Source organism: Eumetopias jubatus, unplaced genomic scaffold (genome assembly GCF_037043125.1).
Source record: "Eumetopias jubatus isolate StellerSeaLion01/CBP00866 unplaced genomic scaffold, mEumJub1_p1.0 scaffold_8, whole genome shotgun sequence".
Taxonomy (NCBI): domain Eukaryota; kingdom Metazoa; phylum Chordata; class Mammalia; order Carnivora; family Otariidae; genus Eumetopias; species Eumetopias jubatus.
In genome coordinates, this window is record NW_028274814.1 from 19,744,529 (window position 1) to 19,759,031 (window position 14,503).

Here is a 14,503-nt window from a genome sequence, read left to right on the forward strand (position 1 = left end):
AATGTGTTGCCGGAAAGGCTAAGCAGACAATTGCCAGGATGACAGGATGGCCTCGAATTCCCCACAGAATACACTTGAGAGCTGTCATGAGACATCCCAGCTTACTCTGATTGCATTGATGATGCGCAGAAAGGGAAACAGCTTCAGACCTAGATGCTCAATCCGGTTAGGGCTTCACAGACCATCATCTATAAAGCTTGGTGTTCACTGCAGTAGGACGATGCTCTTTTAAATAAGATGCGCTTCTTGGCGCTAATTAATGAGCCTCACGTATTTTGTATTTGTTTTTGGCATTTCCTTTCAGCGCACTTTGTTCTTTTATAATTATAAAAATCATCCCTACTTGTAAGCACATGGAATTCTCGAAAGAGAAAATGAATAGTTTACCCTTTGTTCTGCTGGTTCAAGTCCCTGTCCTGCATTAATATTTACCCCTCTTTGAGGAAACCCACATTAACAATTTGATGTCTGTGTCTTCTTTTCCTTTTTACATAAACAATTACTCATGCGCATATATGGGATTTTTTTTCAAAAAATAAGTCATAGCAAACTTAGAATACTCTTAATTTTTTTAAAAATTATACTGTAGACCTCTTTCTACGTCAATGCATGCAAAAAAATCTATTCCATTCATGGAATAAATGTCGGGCTGGAACATACATTATTCTGCCTCACCTGTTGGTGAACATTCTGCTTGTTTCCAGTGTTTTATTACCACAAACATTTACAATGTCAGCATTATTTTATGATCCTTATGACCATTTTTTCCACCCAGTAAAGTGTTTTGCTAAAAATGTGAAAAAGCAGAAACCTTCCATCTTCCGTTGTTAACTGTAATCATGTACTTCTGTAATTAGTGGTGTAGTATGTAGTAATAAGAATTACAGAGATTTATGTGTAGAATATCTCTTTATGTACGGAGCAGTCCTAAACGTAGCTTTTATTTTGTGTTGGAGTTATTTGTGGTTCGCTTCTGTGTGTGCATTCACTGAGGAGCAGAGGTGATCTTTCAGCTGTCGTAATATCCCATCTAGACCCCTTCCACAGCAAATCAATTACCTGTGTTTGAGCAAATCTAGTATACTAATGACAGACTACCCAATCAGCCATGGTTTGCTAGTTTTACCTTGTTAGACCATGGCCTTAGATTTCTGTGAGCGAGCACCTGGCTTCGAGAGTACATTAATTTAAAAAGCACTCTGTGGTATTTTGGAATTATGAAGGGAGGGAATGCTGTTTTGATGACGTGAAAAATTTGCCCATATCCTCTGGATTGCTTAATATATGATAAATAATGTTTACTGGCCACATGTTTCAGGATTTGGAATACTCTGGAAGAATTCTTAACAGGGTGATTATGAAAATAACCAGTTTCCATAAGCGAAAATGACCATGTTTATTAATGGGACCACAATTGCCTATTGCATTCGATCCCATTTATAACCAGCAAGGAGACCGATTGTTCTGCATGATTTAGTGTTTACAAAATTATGGGCTCACGGCAAAGCTTACTGTACTAGAGGCTCCGGCAAGAAGCATATGTGGGTCTTTTGCAGGTAATAAAATGGAAAATCCAATTTGCGATTGCAGAATACGGCTCTGAGTGATATATGATCTTCATAGCAGCATCGGTCAGGGGGTCACCGCTAATCATGGTGCTGGCTGGCTTCCCCTGTGGCCTGGGCCTTCCCACTGAAGAGGGAGCAGAGTGAATCTATGTCTGGGAGCCAGCCAGCGTGTCTGTAGATGCACCACTTTCTAGCTTATTAGATCCTCTTTGTCACAGTGCTTAATCCTGCTGCCTGATCCTTGTTAGAACACTGCCAGCGCGCCGCTCAGACTTCTAATAAAGGAGCTGGGTGAGGGCGCCTAACTAGACGCACCGAAGCGTGCAGCGCGGCAGTGGAGGGGGATTGCATCCTGACAGCCGGGTGAGGTGCTTCCTGCATGTTATTACTTAAAAGGGAACCTACTCCCACAGCTGACAGATGAGCTTTGCCGAGGCGAGGGTAACTTGTTGCTTGGCCAATATGAGACGGGTGTCATCTTTTCACACAGTATCATGGCCCAGCTTTACTCTAATTACATTAACCCCCTTCTGAAATTGCTGCCCTCCGGGCCGCCGCGCCGTGAGGTAAGGAAGCGGGGGCCAGAGAGCGGGCTGGGAGGATTACAGCTGCACCGGGGTAAGGAATGTGTTCGCCGCTGCTGCCGCCACCGCCAGTAACACGAAGTTGAAAAACAAAATAAGCACCGTCTTCCTAACGCCAAGCCCGGTTATCGCTCTGAAGAGTCTGTGCCCGGCTCAGTGCGTGCCATTTCCAGCTCCGTTGCCTGCAAGAGTGGCCTGCTCTAAGGTTGGCCGTGGACGCCAAGCATGGTTTTCAGGGTTCTTTGTTACAAAGAAAGCACAGCTTCGACCGCAAAGCTGTTGTTTTGCCGGGGGGGGGGGGGGTTGTCTCCTCAGGGAACCCGAATCGCTCTTTTTTAGTGACCTCCCAGTCCCGGTAGCCCTGGGAGGACCTGGGAACCTGATTCAGTAGCGTCGTTCCATACTAAAATAAACACATGGGGCCGGGGGAGGGTAACCCAGGCCCCCACCGCCTCCAGCTAGAATGCACAGGTGAGTGTGAAGGGGGCGGAGCGGAAATGCTCGTGAGGATCTGTCCCGTGATCCTTTGTGTGTATCCCGACTCTCACACTCCTTTTCCCCAAAGCGTATGTGTCTAGCCTACCTCCAGTGTCTCCTGCGAGCTCCACTTAGCAGACGTCATTAGCAGTCCCCTCTGTCTCTTCTGTCTCCATTGACAGCACTTAAATAGAGACATTGCTAGGGACTGACAGATCTCCGGGGGGTTAGAGGCTTCAGACAAAAGGGCCCAGAGAACACGGCTGACCTTTCTTGGCATTATTCGCCTAGCTCTGTCTTCCATGTGTGGCAGTCAGGGAGCATGGAACTTTAGTACGTGATTTTCACTAAAAAGGCTGCTGGCTTCGCAAGAGGCTGTTAATAAGTTAACAAGAGGCCGTGTACATTCCCAAGTGGGTATGTGGGTTGTAGGTGGTAGAAAGCAGGCTCATCTTTCCCACAGAAATAATGTATCTGGACCTCAGGTTCAAAGCTGAGCCATTAAAATTTGCTTTGCTCATAGTATACTTGTACTTTTGCATTCTTGGGGCAACCCTTGGACCTTGGTGGAAGGGAGCTTATGATACGGGCCAGGAAGGAAGAGAGTTCTCTTCCTCTCACTGTCCATGGACGTCGTCCCTGAGCAAATTTAGAATAACTGAGGATTGCCTGTTGGGGGCGGGGTGGGTCCTTCCGAGCGCCTTTCCCTGGCCCACGGTGCTCTCACACTGGCCCAGGGCCCTGGAAATGCAGCATGGTGAGAAGTGCTCTGGGCTCCTGCTTCCCTCCCTCCTCCCCCAGCTCTTCTTCCACAAACTAAAGAATAGTGTCCCCGTGACCCCAGTTAATTTGCGGTAACATCTGAATGACGGGGAGTCCTGGACGTTCATCAGATCAAATTATACCCATTAGAAATTCAGACTCTGCTTCTCAGTAGGATAAACAATTTTGGGGAACAGGGAGGAACGATTTTTAGGTCAGAGTAGCCACTAACAAGTGGATCCCTTTGCTTAGGAATTGCTTTGCCTCCTTAGGCAATTCACGCTTTTCATGACTTCTCCTCCTCCTTTGCTTAGCCACTTTGGAATGCCATTTTTTTTTTCCCCAAGTGTCTCTGTTGTTTTTGTTTCTTCATGGTTGATTTCATGCTGATGTCAGTGGGCCGGCCTTAAGAGACAGGAAGATAGGTAAAGGCAGCTTGTTTATTAGGTGAATGTTTTAAGAGAGGTGTTCGTCTCCTAGTGCCTCTGCCCTCAACTTCTTAGTGACTTGCTACACCATGGTTACTCATGTCTGGCTTGTGGGCCCTTCCCTCGATGACCATGCTTCTTCTTTTTTTTTTTTTTTTTAAAGATTTTATTTATTTATTTGAGATAGAGAGCACGAGAGGGAAGAGGGTCAGAGGGAGAAGCAGACTCCCTGCCGAGCAGGGAGCCCGATGCGGGACTCGATCCCAGGACTCCAGGATCATGACCTGAGCCGAAGGCAGTCGCTTAACCAACTGAGCCACCCAGGTGCCCGATGACCATGCTTCTTAAGAACTGTGGGCAACCTATTCACTGTGCATTTAACGCAGGACACTTAAGAAATACAGAATTTTTTTTTAGAGTAATTTTTACATGGAAAACTTTTTTCAGATGTTATATTCATTTTTAGGAAAAGTGGAAATTGGAAAAAAAAGTAATAAGAGAATAATATTGAAGAGTGGATGAGGACATAGAGTATAGCAAACGAGATCCTAAAAGAAGAATTACAGAGGAATTGAAAGGAGAGATCAGTTTTATTCTTGGAAAGCTAAAAGCCCCCCCCAAGTGAAGATAAAAACAAACAGCCCATTGCCTATAAGGTCACACTGAAGTAAGATACCCAGCTCCCCAGAGAATTTGTGCAGCTCTGGGATTTTCATTTGCCCTAGGCAGTTTTCTGACTCATGGTTTAGAGAATAAAGCCCATTAATTTACCAAATGAGTTAATATCTGACTAATGATGTTTAACCATTAAGATGAGGAAATATACAATATTGATAATCTTGGAGAGAAACTTATCTGCTTATTTTTGTACTTCAACAGAGTCTAAGTAGCGTTGGAAAGATCATGATGAATCACTCACTGGTAATATTTGGTAATATCAGTTTTCTTTAAAAGCATTTTATTAAATTGTAATCACTTTTATATTGGTCTTCTGTTTTTTTTTTCCTGAATAGTTACAAAGTTCATCTAACAAAAAAAAGATTGAAACTCTCAATTCTTTTGTTTTAAGAAGAAATATCACATCATCTTCCCGGTAAAAATGTTTGTTCATTTCTAAAGCCCAGATCAGCAAGGAAATTATGTGCTTCATGGTATACTTGCATCCCAGAATGTGTCCTCCTCATCTTGAGTTATCAGTTATGACAAAATCGGCAAGTAGAGTTTCAAAACAGGACAAACATGGTACTCTGGATGTGTTTTGGGAAGAATGGTTGCTGGGTGTCTATGTTTACGTAGCCTTGGCTGCCTGTAGACTGGGGGTCTGAAAATGGGCTTCCTCAGTCGGGCTTATAGGGAAAGGCCTTTGGTGAGCCTCCTGCCAGGTAGACTGCATACATCTCTGCTCCATAGTCCGTAGCTGCGCTGTTCCCGTCTCTTGCATAGGGCAGGCGTGTGATGGAAAGCTCTTTCACACATAGCCTTTTCCATTTTTGAGTATACCAAACAAACAAACAAAAAAAGGCAACTGATTACTAACAGATGATACTCGGATGGGTGGCGCTTACTGAGTTTTTTTATGCTGCGTTCCTTAACCCATCCTTGGTTGATCTAGGACATGTAACCTGATAGCTTCCCCAGACATTCTAGAAAGAATATGAGATTTGGAATCAGAGCCTTGGGTTCAAATCCCCATTCTTAAGTTTTCTCATCTTGGACATAGTACTTAATTTTGCCACGGTTCCATTTCTTCACCTATGAAGTGATGTCAATGACTGACCTTAGGGACTGCTGGAGAATCAAATGAAGAAATGCTGTTTAAAGGTAATCGGTCACCTGATAAGGACAATACAGATATGAATTTCTAGCATGACCGTGTTCATGAGATTCATTTAGTGCTGATTCTGTGATGTGCTTATGGTACTTGAGGAATGCAGTAATAATTTTACCTGGGCAGTGTTCTTCCTTCACTCATGTTCTACTCTGATGAATAGTGGTGTTGATTGGATTGGGTTTAGATCAGATTTGACAAGTGGTGATGTACATCGTCAGGTAGAATTTCAGGAGGTTCTGATAGGGTTGTTTCTTTCGATCTTGGATAGGTCGTTTTCTTCTCTGTAACAGATACCTAGAAAAATAAAGCATATGCTGCATTTGCAAGAACGCCTTCCAATTTTACTTCCTTTCTGTCTCATTCCCCCGCTGCCTTCCTCCCTCCCTCTCTCCCTTCCTAATTTCTTGGGCCAGGGTACTAGGACTATGCTTTCATACCAGTGAGAACTTGAAGTAACACATTCTTTAAAAATCAAATCGAATGATCCAGGAGATCCTTGGGGTTGTGCCGTGGTTGCTGGGCAGGACTTCCTAGACCTGATTTTGTGTTGGATGAAGTGAACTTCACCTTTTCCTGTTTCCTTGCCTCGTTTCAGGAAACTTGGATTTAACGGGTCAGAAGCAAGTGTTCAAAGCGGAGAACAATCCCTGGGTTACCCCAATCGCTGACCAATTCCAGCTTGGCGTGTCCCATGTTTTTGAATATATCCGTTCTGAGACGTACAAATAGTAAGTAGACTGCGATTCTCTAAAATAGTAGACTGTTGTTTTATAGTGTTTGTAATTACACCATTTTTAAAAAACTGTCATATGACATTGTCACATCGGTGGCAGTTAGCTTATAGTATTTTTAAATGTTTTATTAATAACCACATGTAGTAACTGTCTCTGTTTTTTATAGATGGTTTTTAATTGACGTTTTCAAAGGGAGTTTGTACCAAATTTGTTAAAAAAATTTTTTGAGGTATTAAATTAGTTGACTATTAAAGGCACTAACGAAGTTCACCAGACACATTAAGATCATCACATACTTTTTTCTCCTTTGCAAAAAATAACAAATGTTATGAACAAAATTGTTAAGCAGTTTATTTACAGAATCAGGGGAGACAGTTAGGAAAGCATCATTCTATCCTTTGGAAGCTCTTACACTGGCAAGATGATAATCTCTCTAAGAGAAAAAGAAAAGGCTGAAAAAGAGGAGGAGGAATCAGCTAGCTTAAGTCACAGCATCAGAATCCCCCAAGTCCTTGCCCTGGGTCAAGGGCAGCTTGTGAGGAGCCGGGCCTCCAAACCTGGTTCTTCCTCGTTGTGTCAGGGTCGGTAGGAATTCTTGCACCCCCTACTTGCTCTGTTGTTGTTACATCTCCTGACATTATATTCCCCTCATCCCACCCCCACCCCCAAGTTGAAGTGATCGTTCTTCCCTGTGTTTTCATGATCCTTAATGCCGAAAGCTGATCTCCTCTAGTTTGAAGCAAATATAGAAGAGACTTGGAAAAAAACCCGTAGTCCGGTTTAACCTGATTTTGTGTGCAGCCCCAACCTCTGAGAAGTTGACATCCCAGCTAGTCAAGAAGAGCTAGAGGATCATAAAGGGTCACATGCCGTTAGGAGCTTGCATTATGGGATCAGAACAATGCCCCCCCCCCCCCAACTCAACACAGGCCTTGCTGAGTCTATGCTGGGGCAGTGGGTCAGAATTAACCAACAGGGCAGAATCCCTGCCTATACGTGGTGGGCTGTAGTTCCGGAGCTCCCTTCCTGTGTACCCTTGTATGCGGAACTTGTCACAGTCCTGTTTCCATCGGGCAGAATCCCAAAGAGGATGAGCTGTGAAGAACAATGGTGTTAAGACCAAATAGACTAGAATTGCTGACATGATAGCATATCCTCATCTATGAAAGCAGCTTAAAGCATGGTTTAGATTTCTTTTAAGATAATTCTGTGACATTTGCAATATATCTGAAGCCTTACCTATAAGAGTAAAATGAGAGAAGTATAAGATATGTGTTATGGTTTCATGAGCCACATAGTTATGCGCAATTATATATATAGTTTCTTTAAATACGAATATAGCTCAGCCTTAGTAATTAGTTCATTATGAAAATGTGTGAAAATATAATTGCACATTAGCAGCTTATTGTTCATTTTGTTCCTCTTAAATTGTTAATCATTGCTATCATCAATTTTAGATGGATGTCTGATTTTTTGTTGGTAAATGGCAGTCTCCATAGATCTTGGTTTGTAGGTTATCTTTTTAGAAAATCCTTGCATACCTTTTAACATGCAGAAAAATCTACAGGCAAGCTTTTTTTTTGACTGAGAACTGGGAAAAATACTCTTTTTTATTCTGGCTAACAATCTTTTGTTTTATCATCCATTAATTTATAATGTATAACGTATTAGAATACATTGCCTATAAAAGCACTTCTAATTTTAATTTCATTTTAAAAGATTAAGTTGTGAATTTATGAATATTGTATTACCTCAGAGTCATTATTAATCATTATTACAACTAATCACCATTATACACTATTTATTATATATTATAAACTATTTCTGGTTATTTGAACATGGTTAGGATTTCGGGTGAATGAGATTCATTGCCTTCATTGAGTTAATTGTTCAGTTATTCAAAAGGGAGTATACGGCCTGACATTTTAATCGGTAACATGTTTGTTGTCTATATGGCCCTTTCTCTCTTATCAGCATCCTGGTTTTGAGGATCAGAGTGATCTAAGCAATTTGCCTACCAGCTTACTTTTTGATTTCCTCATGGAGAATGATATTATCTTTTACACAGTGAAATGAACATTCCCCATGTTCAAAAGCTTAAGTAAGCATAGGAGCGTTGTTAACCCCTTTTAGGGGGACAGGTTAGTACCCCGTTCAGTGTTTCTAGAGGCGTCTCTGTGAGCCTCTGTGGGGAGTATACACTTGATGGGACCTCCTCGAGGGCAGGGACCCTTGGTGAATTCCCTCGGAGTTCTCTCCTCCTTGGGAAAGAGAAGAGTGTTGGCCGTTCTCTGTTTCAGCTTTCTGTCCTTCCCCATCCTCCCGTGGAGGCCGTTCTCACTCCATTACCAAACATACTAGCCAAACACGTGGACTATTAACTAGGTAAGACACTAAGTCAGACTCTTAGTCCTAGTCTTTTTTAAAAAAATACTTACACAGAAATGCCACCATTATGTTTCACGGAGTTTTAACATGTAAGGTTCTCTTTTATGTGAATAGCTGTATATTGCTATAGCCTCCTATAACTAGAACCCGACTTAATTCTTTAATTTTTTTTAAGTAGCCACTTCCTAATCGGAGGACTTGTAGCATAAAGCTGTGCCTTTGTTGACTTTTGAGGAGGCAGTTTATTCATTACACTCCCATTTTTCTGAAAAAAGCCAGTTTCACATTCAGCACCTTCATCTTAGGCGTTCTGTTCTAAAAGCTGCAGTTTCTACTCTTTGCTTCCTTATGTCTTTTTCTATAAGTCACATGTACCCCTTCCCATAACAAATCCTTTTTTTTTTAATATATTGATCTTCAGACTACCAAGAAAGCATATTTTAATTTTACTTCGGCGCTTAAATCGCTGATGATGATCCTTCCCTTTTTTTCCAATTTTCTAACCAATTGACTCGTTACCTAAGCGAGATCAGTGAAGAACTTACTGGCATGTTTCCTTTCCATGCATGTCCGTGGTTGACTTTCACAGCGACCTTCCTGTTCCAAGCACATCCTCAGAGGCCTTCTGAGTCTAGAGCAGCGACAGGCAGAGGAGATAGATGATCCCACTTCCAGGCTCTCATGGACTCCAAGAGGGGACGTGGACATTGGAAACAAAACAGTGAAATCAGTGTGCAGGAAGAATGAAAATGCTCTGAGATGATTTAACGTGGTGAAGATAGGAACTTGTGCACTTCTTGAGCAGGGAGGAGCCGTGGGTAGGTGTGGCCAGGAGTGTGTCGAGGTGTCGTTTTCAGGAGCTTGTTCTGTTGAGTACACTTTGGGCATCCCTCATGTCCTCCTCATCATTTTTCAGGTGGGGACTGCTCTTTATCCATTTATCATACGTTCAGCAAAGGGAACATGCTGGCTGGTGTCATCGCAGTGCCCATTCATTGTGTTACTCCCTCTGTTCAAGTACAGTCATTCGCTCGGTCAGGTTGTTGAGGAGCAAACCCTATGAGGGCATCAGCATTTTCCGGCTGTGGTCGAGCTCTCCGGTCACCCCTTAACTCTGTATTTGGTAGTGGTTTTCTCTTTGCATGACCTCTCTTATTTCTGCGAAGCAGAATTATGATCAAATAGTCACCACTTGTTAAGTTTCCAGAAGGTAGATCCCCCCCTCCCCGCCCCGAGAAGTCAGATTAGAGTCAGGATCCTTGACAAGATGCTTTGTGAAAGGGAGTAACTCACACTTTTCACATTTCCATCAAGGAAGGTGGATAGGAACCTCAAGCCATTTTAAAAGCTGACAAGTTAACTCTTAACAAAAGAAGAGGTTTGACAAATGTTTGGCTGAAAATGTGTTGGTTGAAAGAGGCATTTGGAAAACAGGCATCCTCATGAAGGCTGCATTTTACGAAGTATGGTGGTCCTAAAGCCTCATTTCCAGAGTGGCATCACTCAGAGGATGCTTCCCCGTCATTCTTCCTGCCCCGTGACTTGCTTTTGTCTCTGGGGAGAGACGCGACACTCACTTACATTTTTATTTTCTTCTTTAATCTTGAGTGACGACTGGCCCTACGATTATTCATGCCAGTTAGTGGAAACATTTTCACAAAGCAACACTTGGTGAATGTTGGGCAGTGATGAGAAAAATGCCGGCAATTTCTTTTCACTAGAAATCGAGCAAAATAAGTCATCCTGTTTGATTTGTAAGGAGGAATACTTTTATCTGCTGGTTATTGTCTCTGAACTTATTTTGCTTGCACAGTTCAAACTAAGAAATGTTTTCTTTTTTCTGCGCTGCGTGCAAACCTGTGTACAGGCTATGGCAGATGTAAATGGGCTTTTTTTAAACAACTAGCCTATCCTCTAATGGATGCCGCGTCAGTGACCTAGAAGACCCTTTAATAACAGATCTATCTCGTCTATCAAAAGGCCCCAGCATTTCAAACCTAGTAAGTGATCCTGTTCATTTTGAGACAGCCCTTTCCGGAAGGAAATCCCTTCTAACAAAGCCCTCCAAACCTTATTAGTTTCTGCTGAAGTATAAATGGATGCGCAGAACTAGCAGATGGTTTTATAAATACCACAGAAGGATGGAGGAGAGGGTTAAACTTCCAGGACCTTTCTAGCAGTTAGTGAATTTTTCGTAGTGATACAGGAAGGCAGGAAAAATGTTGACTTTTCTTTCATTACTGTACCTGAAAATAGCTCACATTAAGCCAGAGAAGAAAAACATTTCTTTAGAGTAGACATGAAAATGAAGAACCAGTTTTTTTTTTTTTTTTTCCTAAAGCTTTGGACATAAAAGATTGTTTTTATTTTTAAAAGTTGACTGTGTATTGGGTTCCTGGTAATTTATATTTCCCTTATAGATGTTACATATATATATTTTGGTTCTTTCTTAAGTTAATAAATGTATTATCACATTTCTTCCATAATACAAAAAATACGATTCAAACTTCTGATGTCTCTGAATCTATTTGCATGCAAATATGTTGCATTTACCTAACATGCTAAGAAATAGCAAAGAGGAAAGGGAAACCCATAAGGTATATTTTGGATGGTATTGTATCATATCCCTTATCTGATGCTGACTTTGATTGGTAAAATTGCAAGTGTTCCTTTTTCTCCAGATAGTATGTTACCAGCACAAGGGAGCTGAGACATGTTTATTCCCCTGAACAGACATGTCAGGACAGTAATACCAGCTGTGGATCTTGGACACAGTCACTCACCTGTTGCTCTGTCTCCATGAGCCGCTCCTTGCCCTGGTAAATTAATACCTCCCTCTTAAGGTAACAGGAGGAAAACAGATCATGCGAGGAAGAGTACATAACAATTTTGTCTCTCTTCCAAGTTTTTTTGATAGATTGCTTAATGTAATTTACATTTAAAAGGATCTTTGCTTTTCTGCTGTTAACTTGTTGAGCACTATTATTCAGGTATACTTTAGAGGTAATTAGTATTTTTCCATTTTCTTGGTACATGTTCACCATTTTTTCGATACATGAAGTTTTATTTGCCCTTTGAAGCTTTATTTTTCTATAATTTTATAGCTCATGCAAAATAGTTCAGTTTTTTAAATGGAAGGTGCATCCCGCTTGACATTGCCAGTGTACTTGGATTCCAGAAGAGTCACAGTAGGGAACCTCTGCCCCCTAAACCTATAAAGGTCTAGGGTGAACCCTGCCAGGGTTTAAAAACCAGCTTCAGGGGGCTACTTGGTATTCCTGGAGGCGTCCAGGAAACCCCATCTTATATATATTCTGGAATGTTTTTTACTCTGACTTGGCTACACATGCAGACTTGGGGAAGTCTCCCTTGCATATCCACGTTCGCTGTGGTCCTCCAGTGTAGTCATGCCCCAGCCACACCTTGCTGGCCTGCCACCTCTGTGGGGACAGGCTCGGTCAGGTTTGACCATCGAGCAGAAGCTCTGTCAGTCTTTCTGCATTTTATTCAGCGGCTAACTACACTTACCGTTAAAAAGTTGTGAATACATTTACAGTAAATGGGGAAAAAAACTACAACTTCTGCCTCAAAAGGAGAAGAATGATGTTTATTCTGAACCTCGCACTCTTATGTAATATGATTTTAAAGTGCAGAACAATCATGTCCTCCCTCCCCACCCCTTATCTCAACTTGTATATTGACTGTCAGGCTTACATTGAGGCTGTCTTGTATAGCTGGACTGTAATGTACTGCGTGATTCGTTATAGTATCAATTTAAGGTAAATAGAATATAGATAATTTGTTCTACTTGACAGAAGAAAATCAACATAAGCTAGACTCAGCCTGTACTCTAAAAAGGAAATGTGTCAGCTTACTTCCTCTTCAGGCGCTATTAAGAGTTCCATTTTTAGATGAGATTTACTTGATATAATCACATTGAGCTATTAAGTATTGACCTCCTCAATGAAATGAAATTGATCAGCTCTGCATATTGACAACCTTTTTTTAACTCTCAGTAATCTTAAAGTTAAATGCTTGAGCTTTCTATCCAGCTAAGATGAGTTATTGCCTGCATTTGCAGTTTTTATTTGAGAGATAAATTAGTAAGTGATGCTTTTATAATAAAAAAAAATCTGTGATTTCTATTGTCTACACAGTAATATATTATTTTATTACATGCTGGCTTTTTATTCTGGTCGAGATTAGCAGAGGGTTTTGAGGGGAGTTTTTGGTAATTTCTGGCAGTTCAGGGTTCTTCTGTACCATCAGAAATTCTGACTTAGGATGTGTACTATGAAAGGAGTTTGAATCAGCTTTATCAGATAAAAAGCTTAACTGTGAATTATGTTCATAGGCATCTGTTGATGTTCCAGTTTATTTGCCAACCCTTAAGGAAACAACTTTTCATATTTTATCCTGTTTTGTTAGTGTGTTATTTCATATGTATTTTTTAAGACTCATGGTATAAAAAGTTTGCAGTCAAGAAATACTGTTTCCACTCTGATAGTTAATTTTTAAGTAATCTTAAACTTGGAACATATGCTGTTCCATCACCTTCAAGTTGTACATACTTTTGATTCTCCATCCAACTAGATCATGTATATTTAAAGAATAAATAATCGTTGAGGTTTGGCTGTTTTAAATCTCAGGTTTACCAAGTAAGCACGTGGCTTTTTCTTGTTCTTCCTGCTGATACCTGGTTTTGTCCAAATTTGGTTGTCTAAGCCACTTAGCAGAAATTTATTGTCTTACAGTTCTAGAGGCTGGAAGTCTGAGATCAAGAAGTCGATGGGGTTGGTTTTTTTTCTGACAGAAGGATCTGTTCCAGGCCTTTCTGCCTCTTCTGTCCCTTCACATCATCTTCCTTGCTTGTGCATCGCTGCCTGCATCCAAATTTTCCGTTTCTATAGGGCCACAAATATGGTCACATTCTGAGGTACCGGGGGCTAAGGCTTCAACAGGTGAGTTTGGGAGCGGATAGGGGTACAGTTCAACCTGTAACATGGCTGTTACTTGGATGCCCAGAAATAGCATTCAGCCCTCTATCCATGTGTTCCGCCTCTTTACTCTTCTCCTCCACAGGCCCCGTAACTTCACAGGAGGCATGTTTTCTCTATTAGCGAGTATGTTTGAAGGACTCTGTGAGACTTGATCCACCCCCCTCCCCCATGCCTCTCCTAATATGCCTGGCTTCTGGAGTTTGGTGTTTCTCCAAAGCATGCACATTCACTCCGGTTTCATTTTAGGGACACAGGATAGGCTCTTGTGCCTGGCAGAGGAGTCAGTGTTTTTATTTTGAACCTTCTAACAGTGGACCATGTTAAAACAGAGACTGGTTAGGATTTAAGGGTCCCTTGGGAATGAAAGGCACCTAAGAAAGCCCCCTGCTCTGTCGTATTTGGCTAGAGAATTCAAGAAGGGAGGGTTATATAGAGCACCACCTGCTGGACCCCATGCTGTTTCTCCCCCAAGAATCTTCTAGAAGGAAGATGCTGTACAGAGGGCATTTGTGCCTCCTGTCTGACTCATATGCCATGGAACCCACACTAGCAGGTATGGGTTGTTCTCCCTGGGACTTTGGTAGCTACTGGCATGTTACTCAGTAAGGGGTCAGAGATTTCCTGTCTCATCTCAGAGTTCCAGTAACCACATTGGGAGCCCTTATAACTTTGTTTCATTTTTCTTACCTTATCTCTGGAGTCTTAACAGGCAAGATTGAGTCTACTAATAA

At 41.6% G+C, this 14,503-nt stretch overlaps 1 protein-coding gene across 3 annotated transcripts in view; it reads left to right on the forward strand.

The window, feature by feature from the left end:
• Positions 1-14,503, forward strand: part of RSU1 (Ras suppressor protein 1) — a 253,585-nt gene that overhangs the window by 100,850 nt on the left and 138,232 nt on the right. For all 3 annotated transcript variants that reach the window (XM_028114094.1, XM_028114093.2, XM_088025799.1), the window contains one exon: positions 6,246-6,378. In XM_028114094.1, the coding sequence (XP_027969895.1) occupies positions 6,246-6,378 (133 nt within the window). The remainder of the gene's footprint in view (positions 1-6,245; positions 6,379-14,503) is intronic.